Source organism: Rhinopithecus bieti, unplaced genomic scaffold (assembly GCF_001698545.2).
Source record: "Rhinopithecus bieti isolate Rb0 unplaced genomic scaffold, ASM169854v2 scaffold_61298, whole genome shotgun sequence".
Lineage (NCBI taxonomy): Eukaryota > Metazoa > Chordata > Mammalia > Primates > Cercopithecidae > Rhinopithecus > Rhinopithecus bieti.
Genome location: NW_016823727.1, coordinates 1,398,412 through 1,426,340, shown reverse-complemented (window position 1 = coordinate 1,426,340; position 27,929 = coordinate 1,398,412). Strand labels below are relative to the sequence as shown.

At 41.0% G+C, this 27,929-nt stretch overlaps 1 protein-coding gene and 1 pseudogene across 1 annotated transcript in view; one reads left to right on the top strand and one right to left on the bottom strand.

Moving 5' to 3' along the window:
* Positions 1–2,664: 2,664 nt before the first annotated feature.
* NDUFA12 (NADH:ubiquinone oxidoreductase subunit A12) overlaps positions 2,665–27,929 on the bottom strand; it is a 45,041-nt gene continuing 19,776 nt past the window's right edge. Inside the window, exon 4 of the mRNA XM_017861763.1 lies at positions 2,665–2,947. Coding sequence (XP_017717252.1) covers positions 2,767–2,947 — 181 coding nt within the window. The 3' untranslated portion in view covers positions 2,665–2,766. The remainder of the gene's footprint in view (positions 2,948–27,929) is intronic.
* Positions 24,277–25,041, top strand: LOC108521801 (MOB-like protein phocein pseudogene; annotated as a pseudogene).

Sequence of the window (27,929 nt, the reverse complement as noted above, 5' to 3'; positions counted from 1 at the left end):
TTTTGGGTTACAGATCCAAGCCTCAAGGTTCATTTGCCAAGCTCTTCCCAAAACTTTTGCACAAATCTTCCATGTTGTTTTTTTCAATCTCTGACTATCTAGCCAGTGACTGGTTACGGTTATAGATCCTCACCTCAGATCATGTTTCCCTGAAGTCAAAGTACGTGATAAAAGGCAGTGCTTGGAATTTTGCCTACAAATTGAGATTCGCCCTCAACTGTCCTTCAAGACCACCCCAAATATACACAGTACATTTCTAGCTGATGGTGCCTGTTGTTCACAGTATCTAAACCGGGTTTGGCTTTTTTCATTCTCAGTTAACTGGACAATAACGCTCCACAAAGGTAAAGGGACAGATTGGTAGGGGCAAGGTGTGGGAATAGAGTAAAGGCACAGAGTCAGGAGAAATCTGTTCATACAAAGAAAATATGTCTTTGTGACCTGTCTGGTCCCACCTGCTGGGTGATGGAGTGCTGCTAGAAATGGTCAACTTTATGAGTAGGTGGAATAAATAGCACCTGGTGTCCCCATAGTCTCCAACATCCCCAGTAGCAAATTAGAACCATTTCTCAAAAGGAAAATAGTAATCTTCCAGAAGGGGGTATGACCTTGCTCCAAAGTCCTGTGGGCTTCCATTGTGATTCTCCTGGAGAAATTTGTCTCTGATGTTGGTAAGTCTCCCAATCAGCCAGACACTTTGAGAGGGCTGAGCAGCAGAGCTGCTTGGACTGCAGACTGGGCCACCTACAGGGACTAGTTTTGCTCTGCCAGCTTTTCAGGTCATCAGGCAAATAAATACGTGCAAAACACCTGTATGTTATATGCTGTCTCAAAAATCCAGGGCTAAAAAAGCCAAAACAACACACTGAATATAGTATCTCTTGAAGGCACTGAATTCAACCTGATCCAGCTAAGGGATACTCAGGGGATAGGGCTGCAGTAGACTAGTTTCTTATGACAGAGGAAGAGTTTCAAAAGAACTGGTTTTTGCGTGTTGGTTTCTTTAGCACAGTTGTTCAAAACATTGGCTGCAAATTGAACCACAAGGTGGTGCGGGGAGTTTTAAAAATTACTGATGCCTGGATCCTACCCTCAGAGATGCCGGTCTGATTGCCTGGGCTTCTGGATTATAAAAAAGCTAATATGCAGCCAAGGGCGAAGACCATTGTTCTAGTTCTTTCTAGATGTTCCTATACCAACAGCCAGGGTCCCACTCTATCCCTTCATTTTCATATAGGAAACCAAGGAGGTAAGTGAAGTCATACAATTACCCTGCATTTCACTTATAAACCAAAAGGTATCTGAGACAAGTCTCAATCAATTTAGAAAGTTTATTTTGCTGAGGTTAAGGCTGTGCCTGTGACACAGCTTCAGGGGGTCTTGACGACATGTGCCCAAGTGGTTGCGGTACAGCTTGCTTTTAGACACTTTAGGGAGACGTGAGATACCAATCAGTAGGTGTAACATGCACACTGGTTCCATCCGGTGAGACGGGACAACCTGAGGTAGGGGCTTCCAGGTCATAAGTAGACAAGAGACAAAAGGTTGCATTCTTTTGAGTTCTTAAGCAGCCTTCCACTGAATACACAGCTTAGTCTGGCTCAGTGAATCTGGATTTTTACATAAACAATAGGGCAGAGGAAGCAATCAGATACGCATTTATCTCCGGTGAGCCTCAGAGATGACTGAGTTCTGTCTGTCCTTTGTCCACAAGGAATTTCAAGGAGGGAGATACGTAGCTATTTATCTTTGTAGCTATTAATATCTTATTTAGGGATAAAATGGGGGTCAGGTTTGCCTGATATAGTTCCCAGCTTTACTTTTCCCTTGGCTTAGTGATTTTGGGGTCCCAAGATTTATTTTCCTTTCACACACTCGATGCCTTGAGTTGAGATTTGAGAATCAAGGTTTATTCTCTCTTAAGTCATTCAATGCCCTTGGAAACAACCACCTGACTCCATAATCCTAGCATTTTTTTCCATCACTATTAAATTGTTCCATGGTGGCTGCTACCAGTCTCCAGGGGCCTTATCCTCAGGGGGCTCGTGGATCCTGGTGACTAAAGGCTCCTTGATCACTGGAGCTGCGAGCTTTGCATATGGAATACAGAGATGTGGGCCTTTCACCCTACCCAGACACAACAACCAATTCCAAAGATCCCGCGTTTCCTTGAAGGTCTTCTGCCTACCTCTGGTACCAATCTGAATATTAAAGACTTTTTTATTGGTAAGCAATAAAAAGAATCTGTGACCCTAGTTAGCTTAAAGAACTAAGAATATATTGGAATAGAGTCTAGGATAGTTTACAGTTTAAAATGAACCATTAAAGAAGCAGACTCAGGAAATAGGGTATCTCTGATAACCTCCTTAGAGAGCTTCAATATAAGTCACCCAGTTCTGATGACTTTCAGCCTTTGTGTCTCTCCATTCAAGTTCCAAGTTCCCATGAGAAAATGTGGCTTGGCTTAGGTCTTCCCATATAATGAGCTATGGTAGTAAGGTAGGGTCCCAAAGCACAAACAGGACCACAGAGGCTGTTTCCAGAAAAGGGAACTGTAAACCAGGCAGCTACCCCAATACAAGTCTACTTCAATCACCATGTTTGGAAGCATCTATTTTGCAGGTGGAAAACAACAAAGTGAAGGGTAAAAAGGCACGAAAGACATTGTTTAATCACACAATTTTAATCTAGTGAATGGTAAATAGTAAAAGAGTAATTACATGAAAAGCTCCATATTTTGCATGTTTCAACTGTTCTTCATTGTCTTTACTTGTAAGGTGTTGAAGGTGGGATCCACTCCTGAATCTTCTTTCTAGTGGTGGAATAAGGTACATATTGTTCTGGGGTGCCACTCACGTTGAATTTATGGTTTGTCCAAATGAATTTACGAGCAGTAAGTGGTTTTGTTGTTGGAGGATCATCAGTCATACTGTGAAGCCAACGATGCCTTGAAGAGGGGAAAAAATCCAAACAGTTATGAAGAGGCAGTACAGCACAATGGAAGGAGGGTTAAAAAGGTATTTTTTGTTGTAGTTGCTTGGGTTCAAGCCTCAGCTCCAACACTTACTAGCTGAATTCTTCTAAGCCTTAGTTTTTTTCCATCTGAACATCCCTACTCCTCAGGGATGGTATAAAGACAAAAGGAGATAATATACATAAAGCACATAGAAAAATTCTTGTGTGTGGCAGATACTCAACAAATGTCAGCTACTGTTCTCATTACTGTATTTTTTTCCTTCATTTTCTTTCTTTCTTTTTTTGGAGGCAGGGTCTCACTCTGTCACCCATGCTGGAATGCAGTAGCACTATTATAGCTCATTGCAGCCTTGAACTCCTGGGCTCATGTGATCCTCCTACCTCAGCCTCCTACGTAGCTGACACTATAAGAGCATGCCACCATGCCTGGCTAACTTTTAGAACATTTTTGTAGAGATAGGATCTCACTATGCTGCCCAGGCTGATCTCAAACTTCTGAGCTCAAGGGATCTTCCTGCTTCAGCCTCCCAAAGTGCTGGGATTATAGGTATGAGCCACCATGCCCGGCCCATTACTGTATCTTATCAAATCTGACACTATCCATTTTCAGACATGCCATTATTTTATCTACCTCTAAGAAAGAAAGATGCTACCAAATATATTATGGCACACTACTGATTATAATATGTATCCTAAGTTTAGATGTGCAAATATATTTTAGAATTGATAAAAATACAGTATTACTATTAGGTGCTAGAGGCCAATTCTGGATTTTCAGTATGCTCAGGTTACTCTGGCTCATGAAGGTCTAGTTTAAAACCCATGAGGTTCCTGCTGAGAAGAGTCTCTGATGCATTGTAAATTCAAGCATGTCAGTGTAAACACTGGAGAATATGCAACTTGTTATATTAAAAGATTAAATCAGGGCCAGGCACAGTGGCTCATGTCTATAATCCCAGAACTTTGGGAGGATGAGGTGGGAGGATCACTTGAGGCCAGAAGTTCAGGACCAGCCTGGGCAACATAGTGAGACCCTATCTTTAAAAAAAAGTTAAATCGACCCCCAATTCACAAATATTTCAGTCGTAAGTGCTTAACAATTTAATTTAAGAGGATATGTTCCAGAAATCAGACCTAAAAGCTGGATACCTGGAGTTGAAATGGAGGAGACCAGCGATGCTGCTGCTAATGACAGGGAAAGGAGGAATCAAAGTTTGTGGGACAGAGTTCGATCAAGCAGGAAGCTAAGCTGAGGGGTTTACATGGGAAAGAAGGGAAGAGAGAATTTGTCCCAGCCTCTAAGACCTGGAGCTCACAAGACAGAAACGAACCTATTGGGGGGGGGGGGAAATGAGAGGCAGTACAGACTGCAAGCCCAGGGGGTGGGGGAAAAAGGTGTTATCTAGGCTGCAGAGAAAGGGACAAGAGGAGGTGTTTCAGTGAAATACTAAAACTAAAAAAGCTTAATGGAGAAACATTTTTGCCTGCTATGTAAACCTAAGGATATTTGGCTCGCAGTCAATTGATAGTACAGATGGTAATGGCTAAAAACCAGGTCTGAATAAGATAAAATATATTACAGTTTGCTATATTTATATCAAAAGGTAATTGTTTTCATGATCAGGCTTATTACAATTGAAGAATGCAGAAGCTTACAAGCTAGGTCGTGTCTTGTCTTACATCCTTTTAAAGGCAAAGCTGGGGATTAGGGTGAAAGTGACTGGGGGTCATACACTGTAACCTTTCATATGGAGGGCACATGAGCCGCTGAAAGCCCTTGTGGAGACGATTGGGTGGTGAGGCCGGCTCCACTAAACCACTCAGAGGGATTAGCTGTTTAAGTCCCAAGGGCTGTCCATTATCAAGGGGCTTTATGTGAGGCTTATGGCATAGCAGAAATATTTAAACTTTTACCCACCGTTGAAGTCAGCTTAACTAAAGAAAAACTTTATTCAAAAAATGCTGGTCAGACTCCTGAAGGTTTAAAATGATTATTTAAGGAACCATAGTTTCCAAGGGCTTATGGCCTCTCTTGTTATTAAGGTGAGGAACTGAAGGGGCTCATGGGAGGAAATGGAAAATGCTCCAAAAAGTAAAAAATAATTTTATCACAATACACAAATCTGAAAATATTTATCCGGCAAGGCTACATGGCAAGGAATCAGGAATTAATAATTAATTAACTTACCATTTAGGTTTATAAAGAATTATAAGGAGAAAAGGGAAATGTTGTAGTCTGTCTAGGAAATATACCTTGCTATTTTACTATTAAATAAGGGGTAAATAAATCCTTGTCTTTCAGACTGGGCCACACCAGAGAGTTTTACTTGCAAAACCAGACTCTTAGCTGGGTCTTTTTTTTTTTTTTTTTTGAGGCGGAGTCTTGCTCTGTCGCCCAGACTGAGTGGGCAGTGCCAGATCTCCAGCTCACTGGCAAAGCTCCGCTCCTGGTTTACCGCCATTTCTTCCTGCCCTCCAGCCCTCCGGAGTAGCTGGGATATAGGGCGGCCCGCCACCTCGCCCCGGCTAGTTTTTGTTTTTTAGTAAGACGGGGTTTCACCGTGTAGGCCAGGAGGTCTCGATCTCCTGACCTCGTGATCCTCGTTTCTCGGCCCCCAAAGTGCTGGGATTACAGGCTTGAGCCACGCGGCCGCTTTTTTTTTTTTTTTTTTTTTAGGGACAGTTTGCTCGTGTGGCGCAGCTGGAGTGCAGTGGCGATATCTTGGCTCACTGCACCCTTTCCACCTCCTGGCTCAGGTGATTCTCCTGCCTCAGCCTCCCGAGTAGCTGGGATTACAGGCGCATGCCACCATGCTGGGCTAATTTTTTTTATTTTTAGTAGAGATGAGGTTTCACCATGTTGTTCAGGCTGGTCTTGAACTCCTGGCCTCCAGTGATTCGCCCGCCTCGGCCTCCCAAAGTGCTGAGATTAAGGCGTGAGTCACTGCACCTGGCCAGAGATACTGACTTTTAAGTTATTTTAAAAAATCTGGCCAGGTGCAGTGGCTCAGGCCTGTAATCCCAGCACTTTGGGAGGCTGAGGCAGGCAGATCACTGGAGGCCAGAAGTTCGAGACCAGCCTGGCCAACATGGGCAAAACCCCATCTCTACTAAAAATACAAAAATCAGCCAAAGGGTGGTGGCACGCACCTGTAATCCCAGCTACTCGGGAGACTGAGGCATGAGAATTGCTTGAGCTGGGGAGGCGGAGGTTGCAGTGAGCTGAGATCTTGCCACTGCACTCCAGCCTGTGCTGCAGAGTGAGACTCTATCTCAAAATAAATAAATAAGCAAATAAGCCAACATACTAACTGCATTGTTTAGGAAACTGTGTTATAGTTGGCATTAGACTCACTTTAATTTTATATCCCAGTTATTAAAGGACAAAATATAAAATTATATATACTTGATAAAGTCAGTGCGACTGCAAATAAGGGGACTAGGAGAAAGGAAAAAGATTACAAATACAAAAGAGAAGACAATTTACAGTGAAAACATATTACATTGGGGAAAACTCAGTACTCAAATATATTGAAGTTATATCAAAATAAATGGAAAACAAAGATATTAAATCATAATTACTGTAATCTCCCCTATTGAAAAAAAGAAATTATTTTAACTTTTGGGAATGAAGCTTAAACTTGGAACACAACTCCAACAGAAACAAATCCCATAAATGGTTAATCCTATTTTGAGTTGTATAAGAAGAAAAAGTGTGTCTAAGAACAGGAGAGGGAGATCTTCTCCTTCTTTAAAAGCATGCTGCTTCACTTACACAGTCCCTCAGTTTGAGGATGTGAGCCACTCAAAGTGGAAAACAGAGGAATTTATTTGTGAAGAAAAACTAAAATAGCCTAAAAGGAAATTTAACAAATAAAACATACAGACAACATAAAATACATTTTAAAAAAAACATTGCAAATGAAAACACTCCTAAAGAGTGTTTTGTATTAATAACAAAGATAAGCAAGTTTAAGGTTCTCTTTTAGAAAATTGCCAGAAATAAAACATCACCAAATAATAGCCAACAACAATGCAGACAGGTTTTTTCCTCAATTGATACACAACATTTTATGTATTTGTGGGGGTACATTTGACATTTTGTTACAGGCACAGAATGTGTGCTGATTAAGTCAGGTCCCTGAGGTATCTCCATCACTGTATTTGTTATTTCTGTGTTGGAAGCAATTCATGTCCTCTCTTTTAGCTACTTTGAAATATACAATACTGCTTTGACTCGTTCTTCCTGGATAACATACATGATCAAGTTAAGGAATCAAAGACTGAAGTGGTGTCATCACAGCTCATTGCAGCCTCAAACTCCTGGGCTCAAGTGATCCTCCGGCCTCAGCCTCCCAAGCAGCTAGGACTACAGGTACACACCACCACACTTGGCTAATTTTAAAATTTTTTGTAGGCTGGGTGCGGTGGCTCATGCTTGTAATCGCAGCACTTTGGGAGGCTGGGGCGGATGGATCACGAGGTCAGGAGATCGAGACCATCCTGGCTAACACAGTGGAACCCCCATCTCTACTAAAAATACAAAAAAAATTAGCCAGGCATGGTGGTGGACGCCTGTAGTCCCAGCTACTCGGGAGGCTGAGGCAGGAGAATGGCATGAACCTGGGAGGCGGAGCTTGCAGTGAGCCGAGATCGCGCCACTGCTCCAGCCTGGGTGACTGAGCAATACTCCATCTCAAAATTTTTTTTTGCAGAGATGGGGTCTTTATGTTGCCAGGCAGGCTAGTCTCAAACTCCTGGTCTCAAGCAATCCTCCTCTCTAAACTTTCCAAGGTGCTGGGATTACAGGCTGGCTTCTGACCATATTGTTCATGTTTCAGATATTTTCACTTAGTATCACTGAGACTAGAAATGCCAAAGATATTTCCCGGCTAGTTTTTCGTATTTTTAGTAGAGACGGGGTTTCACCGTGTTAGCCAGGAATGGTCTCGATCTCCTGACCTCGTGATCCGCCCGTCTCGGCCTCCCAAAGTGCTGGGATTACAGGCTTGAGCCACCGCGCCCGGCCATTTTTATTTTTTTTTAAGACAGAGTCTCGTTCTGTAGCCCAGGCTGGATTACAATGGTACAATCTTGGCTCACTGCAAACTCTGCCTCCTCGGTTGAGGCAATTCAACCTCCCAATTACAGGCGCACGCCACCACACCTGGCTAATTTTTGTATATTTAGTAGAGAGGAGGTTGCACCATGTTGTCCCGGATGGTCTCAAACTCCTGGGCTTGAGGGATCTGCCTGCCTCAGCCTTCCAAAGTGCTGGGATTACATGTGAGCCACCGCACCTGGCCTAGAAACGCCAAAGATTTTCAATTTTCAAAAAATAAATATGAAAGACTAAGGAAAAACTCCAGCATGTTTTTTGAAGTAAAAATATTCATCATACTAAAACTACTACTCCATCTCACTTTAGTTTATGAGATATTCTCACACATACTGCTCTTTCACTTATTTAGTACTCATCAAACTATTCTAAAGTCTAGGAAACAGGATTACAATGACTTTCCCAAGGTCCCACATGATTTATGTTACCGAGCTGAGGCTTGAACACAGCCTCCTAATGGTTCAATCAAGAACCTTTTGATTAGAAATTTAACTTTCGATCAATAGATGAAACTGGGTTGGGATTATGGTATCCACAAAACCCCTGAGATCCATCTAACCCCAGGATGGGAATGATACATTTAACAAATGTAAAAAACAAACATGGTTCATTATAAGACGGCAATTCAAACCTTGTTAGCACACTAACTATTATTTAATTAAGTGCAATCTGAATGAAAATCCCAATGGGGTTCTTCTTAGAGTTTCACAATATGATTGTAAGCTTCAGTTAAAGTTTATCCAAGAAAATTTTGAAAACTCAGAACAATCAGAAAGGCTGGCACTGGCATTATCAGACATTAAATGAATGTCTCAAACATTAGAATGCTATGGCAACTGACACAAAAGTACCATAAGAAAGTAGAAAAACCCCCAAGCAGACTAAAATGTATATAAGGTAAACTGGCATTTCAAATCATTGAGGAAAGTAAAAATCTCTCAACAAATTATGCTAGGATGATTTTGTTGGGAAACAACACCGTAAGGCATAAGTTGAGAGGAGTGTAAAAAAAGATAAACAAAACAAAAGAAAAAAAAAAGTTAGATTTCCCAAGTCATCAATGATTCCAGATAGATTAATAATGCTCAGGACCGGGCACAGTGACTCACACCTGTTATGCCATGGGAGGCCAAAGCAGGAGGATCACTTGAGGTCAAGAGTTTGAGACCAGGCTGGGCAGCATAGTGAGATCCCCATCTCGACAAAATAATTTTTGAAAATTTAGCCAGGCATGGTGGCACCTGTAGTCCCAACTACTCAGGAAGCTGAGGTGGGAGGATTGCTTGAACCCAGGAAATAGAGGCTGCAGTGAGACATGGCCTGCCACTGCACTCCAGCCTGAAGAACAGAGCAAGACTCTGTTTCTAAATAAATACATATATACACATATAAAAATAATAATCTCAGATACAAAACAAGTACTTATAATCATAGAATATATTGATATTCATAGAATATGAAGGATCACTTATAAAATTAATGTCAAAGGTAAAAAGCCATAAAAAGAAAAAAGCTGATAGATCTTACTATGTAAAAATTGAAAAAAGTATACAACATTGATGAAAGACATTGAAGAGGACACCAAAAAAGGGAAATATATTCCAAGTTAATGGACTGGAAGAATCCACATTGTTAAAATGTCCATACTACCCAAAGCGATCTACAGATTCAGTGCAATCCCTATCAAAATACCAATCACTTCCTTCACAAAAATGGAAAAAAAAAAAAAAACAACCCAATCCTAAAACATATATGGAACCACAAAAGACCCAGAATAGCCAAAGCTGTCCTAAGCAAAAAGAACAAAACTGGAGAAATCACATTACACTGACTTCAAATTATACTACAGAGCGGCCGGGTGTGGTAGCTCACGCCTGTAATCCCAGCACTTTAGGAGGCTGAGGTGGGTGGATCACTTGAGGTCAGGGGTTTGAAATCAGCCTGGCCAACATGGTGAAACCCCATCTCTACTAAAAAATACAAAATCAGCGAGTGTGGTGGCACGTGCCTCTAATCCCAGCTACTCGGGAGGCTGAGGCAGGAGAATTGCTTGAACCCAGGAGGTGGACATTGCAGTGAGCTGAGATGGCGCCACTGCACTCCAGCCTGGACAGTAGAGCAACACTCCGTATAGCCAAAGCTGTCCTAAGCAAAAAGAACAAAACTGGAGAAATCACATTACACTGACTTCAAATTATACTACAGAGCGGCCGGGTGTGGTAGCTCACGCCTGTAATCCCAGCACTTTAGGAGGCTGAGGTGGGTGGATCACTTGAGGTCAGGGGTTTGAAATCAGCCTGGCCAACATGGTGAAACCCCATCTCTACTAAAAAATACAAAAATCAGCGAGTGTGGTGGCACGTGCCTCTAATCCCAGCTACTCGGGAGGCTGAGGCAGGAGAATTGCTTGAACCCAGGAGGTGGACATTGCAGTGAGCTGAGATGGCGCCACTGCACTCCAGCCTGGACAGTAGAGCAACACTCCGTCTCAAAAAAAAAAAAAAAAAAAAAAAAAAAAAGTTTAAAAAAAAAAAATGACAGAGCTATGTTAATCAAAACAGCATTTTCACCAAAGGTGCCAAAAACATACACTGGGGAAAAGGTAGTCTCTTCTGGGAAAACTGGATATCCATATGCAGAAAAACGAAACTAGATTCCTATCTTTTGCTGTATTTTACAAAAATCAAATCAAAATGGATTAAAGACTTAAATCTAAGACCTTAAACTATGAAACCACTAAAAGAAAACATTGGGGAAACTCTACAGGAAATTGGTCTGCGTAAAAGTTTCTTGAATAATAACCTGCAAGCACAGACAACCAGAGAAAAAAATGGGCAAATGAGATCACATCAAGTAAAAAGCTTCTGCACAGCAAAGGAAATAATCATCAAAGTGAAGAGACAACCCACAGAATGAGAGAAGATATTTGCAAATTACCCATCTAACAAGGGATTAATAACCAGATTATATAAGGAGCTCAAACAACTCTACAGGAAAAAATCTAATAATCTGATTAAAAATGGGAAAAAGATTTGAATAGACATTTCTCAAAAGAAGACAAACGAATGGCAAACAGACATATGAAAAAGTGTTCAACATCACTGATCATCAGATAAATGCAAATCAAACTTAAAATGAGGCTACTCTGGGCACACTGCCTATGGGGTAGCTCTGGTCCACAAGGAGCAGTAAAAAAAAAAACCTACAATGAGATATTATCTCATCCCAGTTAAAATGGCTTTTATACAAAAGACAGGCAATAATAAATGCTGGCGAAGATGTGGCGAAAAGAGAACCCTCACACACTGTTGGTGGGAATGTAAGTTAGTACAACCATTATGGAGAACAGTTTAGAAGTTCCTCAAAAAACTAAAAATTGAGCTACCATATGATCCAGCAATCCTGCTGCTGGGTATAACCTAAAAGAAAGGAAATCAGTACAGTGAAGAGACTTTTGCACTTCCATGTTTGTTGCAGCATTGTTCACAATAGCCAAAATTTGGAAGCAACCTAAGTGTCCGTCAACAGATGGATCTTTAGAGAAAATGTGATACTTAATACAATGGGGTACTATTCAGCCATAAAAAAGAACAACATCCTGTCATTAGTAACAACATGGATGGAACTGGAGATCATTATGTTAAGTGAAGTAAGCCAGGTACAGAAAGACAAACATTGCATGTTCTCATTTATCTGTAATACCTAAAAATCAAAACAATTGAACTCATGGAGATAGAGAGTAGCAGAATGATTACTAGAGGCTGGGAAGGGTAGTGGGGTTGGGTTAGGGATGAGGAGGAGGTGGGGATAGTTAATGGGCATAAAAAAAAAAGTCAGAAAGAATGAATAAGACCTAGTATTTGATAGCACAACATGATGACTATAGTCTATAATAATTTAATTGTACATTTTAAAACAACTAAAAGAGTATAATCGGATTGTATGTAACACCAAGGACAAATGCTTGAAGGGATAGGTACCCCATTTTCCATGATGTGATGATCACACATTGCATGCCTGTATCAAAACATCTCACCCCATAAATATATACAACTACTACGTATCCCCAAAATTAAGCTTTTTAAAAATTGAAATGTCGGCCGGGCGCAGTGGCTCACGCCTGTAATCCCAGCACTTTGGGAGGCTGAGGCGGGCGGATCACGAGGTCAGGAGATTAAGACCATCCTGGCTAACACGGTGAAACCCCGTCTCTACTAAAAATACAAAAAAAAATTAGTCGGGCGTGATGGTGGGCACCTGTAGTCCCAGCTACTCAGGAGGCTGAGGCAGGAGAATGGCGTGAACCCAGGAGGCGGAGCTTGCAGTGAGCCGAGATGGCGCCACTGCACTCCAGCCTGGGCAACAACAGAGCAAGACTCCGCCTCAAAACAACAACAACAACAACAGCAAATTGAAATGTCTATGTGCTAAAACACTATAAACAGGATTAAAGGTTAAAAGAAACGGGAAAATATTTGTAATAGGCAGAAAAAAGGTTCATCTATCATTACAAATCAGAGAAAGTCAAATATCCAATAGAAAACTGATAAAAAATATTAAGAGATGTCAACAAAGAAAAAAATTATAGGAGCAAACAATGAAGTTTAATCAAGGCAATGTTCATTAAAACAAGGTAAAATTTTTTACTTGCTAAATTGGCAAAGATTTAAAAAACCCAGAATCAGTGAACTTAAAGAGAAATCAATACTCATATACTATTGAATACATTTATCCTGAGAATATAAATTGGTATAGCCCTTCTAGAGGGCAATTTGGCAGCAGGTATCAAAAACTTATAAAACATGTATACTCCTGGTGGATCCATTTCCATTTAAGGAAATGAGGGTATGGATACTCAAGTACAAGGATATTTATCAGAGCTTTATTTATAACAATGAAAGAATGGACAGATCAAACCAAAAATAAAGGGAATAGCTCATGGCATATCCATATGATGGGAAAACTAAGGCATTATTAAAAATTATGCTACAGAGAATATTTTGGCCAGGTATGGTACCTCACACCTGTAATCCTAGCACTTCTGGAGGCCAAGGCGGGAGGATCGCTTGAGGCCATGAGTTCAAGACCAGCCTGGGCAACATAATGAGACCCCATGTCTACAAAAAAATGCAAAAATTAGCCAGGCATGGTGACAGGCACCTGTAGTCCTAGCTACTTGGGAGGCTGAGGCAGAGATCACATGAGCCCAGGAGTTCAAGGCTGCAGAAAGCCATGATGGTGCCTGGATGGGGACGGGGGTGGGGAAGGGGGGATCCCATTTGTAAGAAAAAAAAAGAGAGAATATTTTATGACTTGAGAAAATGTTCACCATATGTAAGTTTTAAAAGCAGGTTATTTGCCTAATTTATTTAATGCTTATATATAGCACTTGTAAATCATGGGCACTAATCTATATACTTTACAAATATTAACCTATTTGATCCTTATAACAACTCAAGTGGTAAATATTATTATCCAAATTTAATAAGTGAGAAAACTAGGGTGCCAAGAGTTAAAATAACTTGTTAACCCAGGCTACTTCTTCAAAAAGCTCAATTACATTAATAACAAAACAAAAGAATATATATGCATAGAAAACGAGGAGGTAAGAATAATAGTTGTCCCTAGTATCTATAGGGGATTGATTCCAGGACACCCTGTGGATGCCAAAATCCACAAATGATCATTTGTAGATATGCAAATGTAGCATTTGCATATAATTTAGGCACAACCTCCTGTATACTTTAAATCATCTCCAGGTTACTTATAAAGCCTAATACAATGTCTGCATATCACTTCATTCATGTGGGTTCAACATAATACTTGGCACTCAGCAAATCTGGCTTTTTGGAACTTTGTGAACTTTTTTCTGATATAATTTCCACCCGATGTTGGTTTAATCCACGGATGCAGAACCCACAGATACTGAAGGATGAATGTATATCAAAATGTTAATAGCAGTGGCTTCTACAAGTGGTGGGATAACAGGTTATTCTTATTTCTTTTGTTATTTTTTGAATTTTCTGTAATGAACATGCTGAGCTGTTCTTCATTCACCAAGAGTAACACACAGTTTATTTCCACATCCCACATATGGAATTTTCCAACAAGGCATCTTTGTAAAATGTTAGAATCAATATTAAATGAAGCAATGAATACTCAGTGAAATGTGTTAAATTGAGTTTTAAAAATCGAAGCAATCTTGTCTTCTGCTTATAATGAACATATTTTAACAGAGAACGGTTATAAAGAAAAGTAACATTCTGTAACATAAGAGAAACTACCTAATTATGCAGTTTGTAGCTTCTTAGAACACAGTCTCCTAATATTCTGATTTTCTGGAGCAGAAAATAAACATTAGGAAGGACTTACTTTGAAGAAAATATTATCAGCCATTGACAGCTAGCAATTTATTTAGAGAAATAATATTTTAAAAGACTATAACAGGCTAGGCACAGTGGCTGTCACATATAATCCCAGTGCTTTGGGAGGCCAAAGCTGGAGGATCACTTGAGGCTAGGAGTTTGACACCTTCTCTCTCAAAAACAAAAACATTAGCTTGGTGTGGTGGCATGCACGTATACTCCCAGCTACTCAGGAGGTGGAGGCAGAAGGATGGCTTGAGCTCAGGATTTTGAGGTTGCAGTGAGTTATGATCATGGCACTACACTTGGCCTGGGTGACAGAGCAAGACCTTGTCTCAAAAAAACAAAAACAAAAACAAAAACAAACAAACAAACAAAAAACACTCCTCTGCCCTCGCCCAAAAAATCCCACAAAACTATAACAAATGATTCAGTGGGTCAAAGTACTAAAAAGGACAGGTTGAAATTGCAGTGTAATTCTGAGGTAAATCTAGTTTCAAATTCATTAACAAGCTATAAAGGAGTAGCAGAAGATGCCATTTTTGAATCAGCTAAAGTGAAGAAAACTGATTATCATACCCAAAAAATAATGTTTGTTTCAAGTAAAATAGTATATGTACATTCATTCATTCAACAAATATTTTTTGAAGAAATACTATGTGGCTGGCACTGTTCTAACATGGTATTTGGGGAAATATACAATAAATTAAATAATATATAAAAAACATTAAGCAGAGGTAGGTAAGTGCCACCAAGGAAAAAACTAGAGCAGGGGAAGAGTATGGAGTATGACAGGGAACAGGGCTCTTATAGACTAGATCACCTGAAGAGCCACTGGATTGGCACTTGAATAAAGTGAAGGTGTGTGAGCCAAGCCAAATCTGGGGAAAAAGCTAGTGCAGAGACTGAGTTGGGAGTATGCTCACTGTTCAAGGAAAAGCAAGAAGGCCAATGTGGCCAAGTCAGAGTCAACAGGGCAGTGACTAGGACAGTGCATGCAGACTGCGATCACACAAGGCCTTGCAGACCATGGAAGGAGCTGGGGTTTTTACTCTCACCGTGATGGGAAGTCACTGGATCATTCTGAGCAGAGACTTGATGTGATCTGATTTACATTTAAAAATAGGCACTCTCATCACTTAGCATGTTGGGAACACTAGTGTACTGCAAGAATGTTATCAAACCAGTTAGGAGGTGACTGTAGATGTCCAGGCAAGAGAAAATTGTGCCTTGGACTAGGGTAACAGTCACAGAGGCAGTGATGAGACATGGGACATAATCAGAAACGAAAGCAGGATGAATTTGCTAATAGACTGCACATTAGAGAAATGAAACTGGGGGATGACACTGAACTTTCGGGCTTGAGTAAACAAGAGTCATTTAAGTGCTTAGGAACATTTTGCTTGATAGCTTAATCTGCCTATACACTGGGGATTTGAAGAATTGAAAAATATCAAATATCAAATATGTTCAATTTATAAATGTGACCTAAAATGCTTAAAGAGATGTATTAACTAAATTTGCAAATGGGTATTACTGTTTAGGACAATGTAATCCTTTCCATTAGAGTTTACCAAACATTCATCAAAGAACAAGAGAAAATGACTGTTCTTTATTTTCAGGCAAAAAATAATTCAATTTACTAATCTTTTATCCTATTTATAAATTGAACCTCAAGAATGAAAACAATTAGGTTTTTACATTTGCAACTATAATAAATAGTATATTAATTTTAAATCCAAATTGCCCAACAATCCTTTCTAAATACAAAAGCCCCACAGAAACTAAAAAACTCGAATTGACACAGTATTTAGTCACATAGGAAAAATGTCTGTGACATATTAAGTGAGGGGAGGGAGAAGCAAGTCTGAAAATGTTGCATACATTATGTGAGAAATGTGTATGTATATTGTTCTTTATAATAATAAGCTTTCTTCTAAAGAAGTTGTGACCAATAAACTACAATCAGTTTTTCACACACTGTGGTCTTGAAAAAACATTCCTCTGGAGTCCCAGCTACACGGGAGGCTGAGGCAGGGGGATGCTTGAGCCCAGGAGTTCAAGGCTGTAGTGTGCTATGATTGCACCTGTGAATAGCTCCTGCACTCCATCCTTGGCAACATGGCAAAACCCCACCTCTAAAACAAACACTCCCAAAACATTCTTTCTCTACCCAAAAGCAGACCCAAAATGTTAACAGTATTGCCAAAGAATCAGAGCTTATTTTTGTTTCTACCTCATATTAATATTTCTCTGGATTTCCAAATTTTCTATAGCAATTGTATATTCTTATAATCAGAAAAAATATTTTAATGGTGACTATAAGAACTGTTTTAATAACATGAAAAATTGCTTATAATATTGATGGAAAAAAGCAAGAAAGATGGAATATGGTTATGAACACAACTACACAGAAAAGTTTTAAAAGGGGCTGGGCGCAGTGGCTTACACCTATAATCACAGTACTTTGGAAGGCTGAGGCAGGTGGATCACACGAGGCCAGGAGTTTGAGACCAGCCTGGCTAACATGGAGAAATCCCACTCCTATAAAAACAACAACAACAACAACAACAACAACAACCTCCCCCCCAAAAAAAAAAATTAGCCAGGTGTGGTGGTGGGCACCTGTAATTCCAGCTACCCAGGTGGCAGAGGCACAAGAATTGCTTGAACCTGGGAGGCGGAGGGTGCAGTGAGCTGAGATCATGCCACTGCACTCCAGCCTGGGTGACAGAGCAAGACCCTGTCTCCAAAAAAAAAAAAAAAAAAAGGATTCATAGAACAATGTCCAATATTGACAGTGCATGTCTACTAGGGCTATGTGGTTCATTCTCCTTTGCTAGAATGTTTAAACTTTTCTGATCTCTCCTCATTTCTTTCAAGAACAGATTCTATGTAGATTCTATGAATTTCATATTGCCAAATCACATGAACATTTTTCTGTCATCATCTTCCTCAACCTCTTGGCAACAATCAATACGAGGCTTCCCTTGCTGAAATACTCCTCTTTCTTCCCTTTCCTCCTACCTTGCTAGCTACTTATCATTGTTCTCTGCTGGTTTGGCAGGTTTGACCATTGTTCTAAGCTCAATTCGCATATCCAGCTGTTTACTTGATACATATCTAATCATGTGGATTTCACAAGAGGTATCACACACTTACTATGTCGAAAAAGAGGGTTCTGATTCTAATTCTCCACCCCTACCAACCTGCCCTTCTATAAGTCCTCCCATCTCAGTGAATGGTCCCAGCATTATGGTACCAACCACCCAGGCCCCAAACCTATGAATCATCCTTGATTCTTCTCTATCACCTCCATGTAATGGCCCCCGCCTGCCATGCTATTTCTCTACAAAGCCTTCTAGAACACATTGTGCCAAATGAAAAACAGCTGACTATCACGATGTTAAGCATCTCAAACAAATTAACCTTTCAAGGACAAAACCATTTATTAATTTTCCCTGGCCACAGAAAATTTTCAGGGATAAAATTATTTTCTGTTAAAAAAAAAGAAATCCTTTACTATACACTACTATTTTTTAAACGATGTACTTATGTATTACTTCAGTAAATTAATTTTAATAAGAAAAATCAATGTATGAGGAGAGACTAGTGTAACTATGCTGAGAGAGAAAGACACGTTACTAAGAAATGAACAGAAAGTGCCACCAAGTGGGAAAATGGTATACATGCAATAGAGAAAAATCTATCCAAGCCATGTCTTGTTTTGGTTTTCTTTAACTTGGTTCAAAGGACTTCAAGGGTCCAATACTTCAAACCACAAAAAAGCACATCTTCATTTCTTCCGATACAAGTGAAAACAGTAATTTTATACAGCCGTGCATGAAATAGCCCAAACTTTCTACTTTTCTACACTAATTCTATATAAAAGCTAACTACCATAACAATGAAATTGAAGACTTCTGTGTGTTACTGTACAGACGGTGGCAATTAGATAACTTCAGAATAAAACTGAAGGCAATAAATGTGGTATTGAACAAAATAAAGACAAGAAAAAGTAGTATAGAATAGTATTTGGGCTGGGCACAGTGGTTCACGCCTGTAATGTCAACACTTTGGGAGGCCAAGGCAGGTGGATAGCTCGAGCCCAGGAGTTTGAGACCAGCCTGGGCAACATGACAAAACCCTGTCTCTACAAAATACATACATACATACATACATACATACATACATACATACATACAAAAAGTAGCCAGGCGTGGTGGCCTGTGCCTATAGTCCCAGCTACTCCAGGGGCTGAGGCAAGAGGATGGCTTGAGCCCAGGGGGTCAAGGCTGCAGTAAGCCAAAATCGTACCATTGAACTCCAGCCTGGGTGACAGAGTGAGACCTTGCCTCAAAATAAAATAAAATGTTACTTGTTATCAACTTTAATACTTTCAGAGTATTCTACTGAATTAAATTAAATATAAATTGCTGAAGAAGAAATTAAATCTTGTTGCTGATCCCATAAGAGAATAAAACACATAGGAAAATGAAGGTACTGTAAAAAAAAAAAAAAAACAAAAGCAAAAAACCAGACACTAAATTAGAACACAGTATTAGTACTAGTATTCATTAAATGCCTATAAACTACAAGAGAACAAAGACCATACATATTTCACTCACCACGGTGAATATATAAACCCATCAAGGCCTGACATATGGGGGGTGCTCAATATATATTTGTTGAATGAATCAAGTTTGCAAGCAGACTGTGTTAGGTTCTAGGCAATCCCCGTTTCTTATTTTCAAGGCACATGTAGCTCAACTGCCCATCTGAGAAGTTTGCACCACCATCTTTTGTTTTTGTACTGGTGGACTTAGCAGTCTTTACTGGTGGCTGGCAGATTCAAAGAAGTGAAGGCCTTTAGACCAGAGAGATAAAATGAACTCATTTTTCCACAAGATTTCTAATGTTTCCCATAAGATTAGAGAACATTAAGTGAAACAGAGAAGCTGACTAAAATTCTATCCAAAACACTAATGTCTCTAAGGGAAATCTTTCCCTAGGTGAGATTATGCAGCTACTGAACAGACTCATAAGACTATCACATTTGGTACCTGAGAACTCAGGACAGAGGACAGGAATCACAGTTTGCCAGCCGGGCAGCATCAGAGGTTCCTCTCCCTGGGAGTCTGTGCCATTACTCATGCAAGTGACAGCTCACCCAGCTGTCCAGAAGCTTTTCTACTTTTTATTTTTATTTTTTCGAGACGGAGTCTCTGCTCTGTCGCCCAGGCTGGAGTGCAGTGGCGCAATCTCGGCTCACTGCAAACTCCGCCTCCCAGGTTCACGCCATTCTCCTGCCTCAGCCTCCCGAGTTAGCTGGGACTACAGGCGCCCACCACCATGCCCAGCTAATTTTTTTTTTTTTTTTTTGTAGTTTTAGTGGAGACGTGGTTTCACTGTATTAGTCAGGATGGTCTCAATCTCATGACCTTGTGATCCGCCTGCTTTGGCCTCCCAAAGTGCTGGGATTACAGGTGTGAGCCACCGCGCCCGGCCCAGAAGCTATTTTCTTTAACTCCCGAGATGATGCAGCACAGGCTCGAGGGAGAAGAGAGCAACATGAGGCAGGTGCAGGAGCTGCCTTAACTTCAAAGCTTTATGCTCCACCAAAGCCAACGTCTCTAATAACTCCAAAGGTATACTTCAGGATTCCCTTTCCCACAGGGTCATGACAGTTCTAAGAGCAGCAGCACTCACCAGGCATTTCTAATGCCTCTCAATCCAGATGCAATTTCCCAAACACAGGTCGGTTTTATGTTGCAATACTGTTTTTTTTTTTTTTTGAACGGAGTCTGCTCTGTCCGCGGCCTGGAGTGCAGTGGCCGGATCTCAGCTCACTGCAAGCTCCGCCTCCCGGGTTTACGCGCATTCTCCTGCCTCGCCTCCCGGTAGCCTGGGACTACAGCGCCATCCACGCTCACGCAGCTAGCTTTTTTTGTTTTATTCTTTAGTAGAGACCGGGTTTCACTGGTTTACCAGGATGGCTCGAACTCCTGACCTCATGATCGCCTGTCTCGGCTCCAAAGTGCTGGGATTACAGGCTTGAGCCACCGCGCCCAGCCGCAATACTGTTAATACAATTTTATCTGGTTTCCAGGATAACAGAGCCAGGCATTTAACTGAAGGTCATATTCTCCTAAACCTTAATTTATAAAGTTAAGTTGAATACTACACTAGATAAAATCAAACCAAAATCCTATCTCCAGCACCAATCTCTATCCTAACCAACAGGCTAGCTTTCAACTGTCTACTCACCTTCTCACGTGGTCGTCTATCAAGCTTCTCATAGGTAACGTAGACTACCTCTTCTAAACCTGCTCCCCCTACTCCACTCTTCCCTATCTCAGTAACTGTACCTCTAGTAGTTCATGTGAAAAATCCCGAAGTCATCCCTGACTGGTTTTTCTTTCAAAAGCCAATCAATCAGCAAATCCTGCTGACCCCATCTTACTTGGCACCCTCTAAGAGGGCCTCCAGTGATCGCCGCCTCCTGGTATTCACACCCTTGTTTAATACCCTCTTCTTAAGTGTGGCTGGAATGACTGACTTGCTTCTAAAAAACAGACAGCTGAAGTATGGGATGTCACTTCCTAGATGAGGTTTAAAAAGACTGTGCCGTCCACCTTGGTCTGGGGAAGCCAGGCGCCATGTCATGAGGTGGGTGGTCTGTGTAGAGGTCTACTGAGTGAGCTGGGAAGCAAATCTTCTGAGGTCTACAGCCACGTGAATAAGTGTGGCAGTGGGTCCTTCCCAAGCCAAACCTTGAGAGCACAGCAGCCTCAGACAAGATCTCAATTGTAACCTTGTGAGACCCTGAGCCTGAGGCACCCAGCTAAGCTACACTCAAATTGCTGTGAGATAATATTTACTGTTTTTTTTTTTTTTTTTTTTTTTTTTTTGAGACGGAGTCTTGCTCTGCCGCCCAGGCTGGAGTGCAGTGGCCAGCTCTCAGCTCACTGCAAGCTCCGCCTCCCGGGTTCACGCCATTCTCCTGCCTCAGCCTCCCGAGTAGCTGGGACTACAGGCGCCCGCCTCGTCGCCCGGCTAGTTTTTTGTATTTTTTTAGTAGAGACGGGGTTTCACCGTATTAGCCAGGATGGTCTCGATCTCCTGACCTCGTGATCCGCCCGTCTCGGCCTCCCAAAGTGCTGGGATTACAGGCTTGAGCCACCACGCCTGGCCAATATTTACTGTCTTAAGCTAAGTTTGGGATAACTTGTTCCACAGTAATAGACAACTAATACAACCCCAAACCTCCCAACCTGCGTCACTAGCACCCTAGTCCAACCCCATCAACAGTCTAGATCATGACTTACAACAGCTTCTTAAGCGATTAGCCTGCTTCCACACTTGCCTTGCCCCCTTCCTTTATTCTTCATAGCAACCACAGAGATGCTTTAAAAATGTAAATCAGAGTGCAAAAGTCATTAAGTTGGCCGGAGGAATGTAGACATCTGCACTTGGTATGTGAGGAGAATGCTGTGGTAGCCCAGCAGGATGTGTCAGAGCTTTGTGGGGAAAAGAGCCTGTCCACACAAGGAGAGGGGAGGGTGGCAAGCTGGTTTGGGGGCTGGAGGCAAACTGGGGTAAGGAGGAAGTTCAGTGGGGGAGGGGGATGAGAGGGCAGCAATAGGAACTTAGTCACACACAGTGGAATTGAAAAAATAACTATATTAAGAAAAAAACCAGCTATACATGTGGAGAGGGAGAAAACTAGAGTGTAACCTGTAGTGTCGGACTGCCGTCAGTGGTACTGGTGGGGACACACAATCATTACACCTGTTGTTCCCTAGCTTCTCCACTGAGAAGGACTGGGAGCACTGACATTCCAATAACGATGAGCACAGCTGACATTCATATCTTCATTTCTAATACCACTCTCCACTAAAAAACAAGCAAACAGTTGGCTGTGGTGGCTCAAACCTGTAATCCCAGCACTTTGGGAGGCTGAGGTGGACGAATCACCTGAGGCTGCGAGTTCGAGACCAGCCTGACCAACATGGAGAAACCCCGTCTGTACTAAAAATACAAAATTAGCCGGGGTGGTGGTGCATACCTGTAATCCCAGCTACTCAAGAGACTGAGGCAGGAGAATCACTTGAACCTGGAGGTGGAGATTGCGGTTGAGCTGAGATTGTGCCATTGTGCTCCAGCCTTGGCAATAAGAGCAAAACTCCGTCTCAAAAAACAAAAACCAAGCAAAACAAGCACGGTGTTCCTCAGAGAAATGGCTTTCTCCAAGGCTGGAACAGAGAACCTCTAAGATTAACCTGGAACACCTCATGTCAGAAAGTAAGAAGGTGCTCCAAGAATGATGAAGACATTTCAAAAGGACCCTCCACCCCATGCTAATAGCCAAANAGGTTGCAGTGAGTGGAGATCGCACCACTGCACTCCAGCCTGGCAACAGAGCAAGACTCTGTCTCAAAATAAATAAATAAATAAATAAATAAATAAATAAATAGAATAAAGGAAAAGTGGCTGGGCATGGTGGCTCATGCCTGTAATCCCAGCATTTTGATAGGCCAAAGTGGGAGGCTCACTTGAGGCCAGGAGTTACAGACCTGCCTGGGTAACAAAGGGAAACCGTGTTTTTACAAAAAAAAAATTTTAGCCGGGCGCAGTGGCTCACGCCTGTAATCCCAGCACTTTGGGAGGCCTGGGAGGGCGGATCACGAGGTCAGGAGATCAAGACCATCCTAGCTAACATGGTGAAACCCCGTCTCTACTAAAAATACAAAAAAATTAGGTAGGCATGGTGGCGGGCGCCTGTAGTCCCAGCTACTCGAGAGGCTGAGGCAGGAGAATGGCGTGAACCCAGAAGGCGGAGCTTGCAGTGAGCCAAGATCGCGCCACTGCACTTCAGCCTCAAAAAGAAAAGTCTCAAAAAAAGCAGTTGGCAGGAACAAAGTACCTAGACATTTCTCAGAAGACATACAAATGGTCAACAGCTATATGAAAACAATGCTCATTGTCACTAATCATCAGGGAAATGCAAATTACCACCACAGTGAGATATCACCTCATACCTGCTAAAATTACTTATCAAAAAGACAGAAGATAACAAGTGTTGGCAAAGGTATGAAGAAAAGGGAACCTGCAGCCAGGTGCAGTGGCTCATGCCTGTAATCCCAGCACTTTGGGAGGCTGAGGTGGGTGGATCATCTGAAGTTGGGAGTCTGAGACCAACCTGGCCAACATGGCAAAACCCCATCTCTACTAAAAATACAAAAATTATCCAGGAATAGTAGCTCACACCAGTAATCCCAGCCACTCAGGAGGCTGAGGCAGGAGAATCGCTTGAAGCTGGGAGGCAGAGGTTGCACTGAGTCGAGATTGTGCCACTGCACTCCAGCCTGGGCGACAGAGTGAGACTCTGTCTCAAAATAAAGAAAAAAAAGAAAAGGGAAAAAGGGAACCTGTACATTGTTGGTGGGAATGTAAATTAATATAGCACTATGGAAAACAGCATGGAGGTTCCTCAGAAAACTAAAATAGAATTACCATATGATTCAGCAATCCCACTTCTGGGTATATATCCAAAGGAATTATACCCAGAAGTAAGATTCCTGAATTATGCTGAAGAGATACCTGCACTCCCATGTTCACTGAAGCATTATTCACAAAGCTAAGATAAAGAAGCAATCTAGGTGTCTATCATCGGATGAATGGATAAAAAAAATTGTGGTATATGTACACAATAGAATACCATTCAGCCTTAAAAAAGAGGGAAATTCTGTCATTCGGATATCATGGGTGAATCTGGAAGACATTATGCTAAGCAAAATTAGCCAGGCACAGCAAGATAAATACTGCATGATCCCACTTATATGTGGAATCTTAAAAAATTGAACTCATAGAAGTAGAGACATCCAGGTACCAACTCCAGCTGCCCAGAACGGGCACTATGGTAACGGTAGAGGGGACAGCAGTGCTGAGGCAGAACAGACTGGGCACCAAGGCACAAGATTTCTGTAACTGGCCTGATGAATCCTTGAGAAAATGGGACAGTACACTCGTGGTTCAGCAGCACATTCAACAGAACGTAAGAGCAGGTTGCTCCAATATTGACAAAATTCTTGAACCACCTGAAGGCCAAGATGAAACTGTATGGAAGTAGGAACATTTAAAGCAATTCTGCCTTGAGCTAAATGGACTTGAGGTCAAACTTCAGAGTGAATGCCATCCAGATACTTATACTCAAATGACAGCAAGAGAACAATGGATTTGTCTTTGTGCAACTCATAAGAGTGTCCTGCTATAGACTACAACAGACACACATTTGATGGTGCTGTGTCTTCTGAGTAGCAATATTTTCCCGGCAAGATTAGTATAAAGGAATCATCAGTAGCAAAACTAGGATCAGCATGCCATAGGATTTACATAATATTTTCACATGCTTATTTTCATCACTGGCAATTTTTTGATGAATATGAAAACGTGACATTTTTGTGTCATCGGTTTACTAACTTTGTGCTGAAGTATAATTTGATGTCCAAGGATAACCTGAGTGCACCAATTTTAGAAGAGGAAGCTCAGAATTCAGTTTCTAGGGAAAGTGAAGCATGAAGGGAATTATATAGAAAAAAGTACTGATCACATAATTAACATTAATTATGTGCTGTATATATCATTTTAGACACATCAATCATGTGTCCATATTACAGTTTCTTTGTTTAGTATAGGTTTTGGTATGCTGTGTTTGTCTTTTATTAATAAAATGGGAATTGCTTTTTAAGTTATGCATAAGCTGTATATTCCCCAGTTTGGCACTCATGGGTATTTAATAAGATTAGGGCCAGGTGCAGTGGTTCATGTCTGTAATCCCAGCACTTTGGGAGCCCAAGGTGGGTAAATCCTTTGAGCTCAGGAGTTCGAGACCAGCCTGAGAAACATGACAAAACCCTGTCTCTATGATCAATATAAAAAATTAACCAAGCATGGTTGTGCAGGCCTGTAGTCCCAGCTACTTAGGAGGCTGAGGCAGGAGAATCACTTGAACCCGGGAGGCAGAGGTTGCAGTGAGCTGAGATCATACCACTGCACTCAATTCTGGGCAACAGAGAGAGACTCTGTCTCAGAAAAACAAAAATAAAAAATAAATAAGATTAGTATTATCTGTTTACAATACCTGTTAATAAAAGAATTTACAGTTTGTAAAACTGCTGCTAAATAATCACTGGATCACAATCCTTATCAAACAAATCCACCTATAAAAAAAATGAGTGCGCTTGAGGTTTTGTACAAGCCATATACTAAACAGGTGGTGATGTTTTCCTTTGGTTTTACCTCTCAGTATAGATATTCTAGAAACTTCTGTAGTATACACTTCCATCATACCTGTTAACTTTCCCAAAATGAAATTAAAGTGTTATAAGATTCTGTTTAGTTTTAATATGTATGTGATTATTTGTATATCTAAATATAAATGCAAATGAAGCATTAATACTTAAATAATCTTACTATACTACATAAAGTACATTCTAGGCTAGCATACTTGGAAAGGGTTTACCTTTCTGCAACAGTGAACTGTTACATACAAGATGATGATAATGGTAAGGCACATAAATGATGTTCCCACTGGAAACCTGCCCCGCCTGCCACTTCTCCTTTCCCTTAACCCTCTTCTCAAACTACTTTAGCTGAGAAGCTTTTCACCAGACTGTGATTTAGTGATGGATTATACCTATTTATATTCGTATTAACTGCTTACTGATTATATTCCATATTAGCTATTATATTACACTACAGGAACAATCTATTGGCGTAGGCCCTTGCTTATCTTTGTTTTGCAAAATTGTTCTAACTACTTAGAAAATAGTCCTTAAAATAGTTTCTCTTCCTGTCAGTAATATTAGTCTTTTCATCTAACCATCTAGGCAGCATTAAATAGAGTTGAAGAAATATTTTAGTATTTATTTTAGGCCGGGCGCGGTGGCTCAAGCCTGTAATCCCGCACTATTGGGGAGGCCGAGGATGGGGCGGATCACGAGGTCAGGACCGATCGAGACCATCCTGGCATAACCATGGTGAAACCCCCGTCTTGTTACTAAAAAAGTAAAACAAACTAGCCGGCAACCGTGGCGGGCGCATGTAGTCCCAGCTACGTAGGAGGCTGAGGCAGAAAATGCCGTGAACCCGGGGAGGCGGAGCTTTGCAGTGAGCTTGAGATCTGGCCACTGCACCTCCAGCCTTGGGCCAGGCAGAGCGCAGAGCGAGACTCGTCTCAAAAAAAAAAAAAAAAAAAAAAAAAAAAAAAAAAAAAAATTGAAATATTTTAGTATTATTTATACACCCTGATCCACAAACAGTTTCTGTTTGAATTTACATGGCCCATGTGGGATTATCTGCAGTAATTCACAGGTTCTGAGGGTGTTGATAAGTGGTCATATGTTTTTTGGACTTTGGTATAATTCAGTGTCTTAAGAAGGATTCAAGTACAGGTTTAACAATCTTACAATCTCATTTCTGATAAAGCACTGAAGGTCTTATTGCCAGACGGATTATAATAAGGCACTAAAGGTGAAAAAACTGTACATGTTGTGAAGAAAGTATTTAAATCCATCTTTTGAACAAATTTAACGAACACAAGGAAATGCTTTTCCATTTAAAAGGGTTATTTTGAAATGAAGACAAAATGTTTTCATCTTCACTGTTTTTCAAATTTAAGGGAATAATTTATACCATATTATTAGACAAGAATGTACAGCAAAAATGTGGGACATAGCAGTATACTGAGAGTATATATATATGGTTTATACCTTTCCAAGCTGCCAGTCTTTTAGGCTTTGAATATGGCCAGCAGCCCCCATCATTACTGTACCCCAACCCACAACTATCTTATAAAAAGTTTTATGTTCACGGTGAAAGGAATTTTGACTTTCAAATTACATATTTATATTAATGTCACTATAAACCAATGGGAATAGTAATTTTTAAACAAGCTTGCTAAATATTGGGACTAAACTGTTACTAAGTTATATGTAGCCATTTAGCTGTTCTCTCTAGACCACGTCTCTCAATGGGTTTCTACCACTTGACTAATTTATTGGTGAATTTTTTTTTTTTTTTTTTTTTTTTTTTAGATGGAGTCTCACACTGTCACCCGGAATGGGGTGCAGTGGCATGATCTGGGCTCACTGCAACCTCTGCCTCCTGGGTTCAAGTGATTCTCCTGCCTCAGCCTCCCAAGTCGCTGGGATTACAGGTGTCCACCACCATGCCCGGCTAATTTTTTGTATTTTTAGTAGAGACGGGGTTTCACTCTGTTGGCCAGGCTGGTCTCAAACTCCTGATCTCAGGTGATCCGCCTGCCTTGGCCTCCCAACGTGCTGGGATTACAGGCTTGAGCCACCATGTCCGGCCTTTTAGTGAATATTTAAACAAAGGTAGTAACTGGGATTGGTGATCTGGCTAAGTATTTTGAAACATATTTTGAAAAATATGGCTTAGTGTTA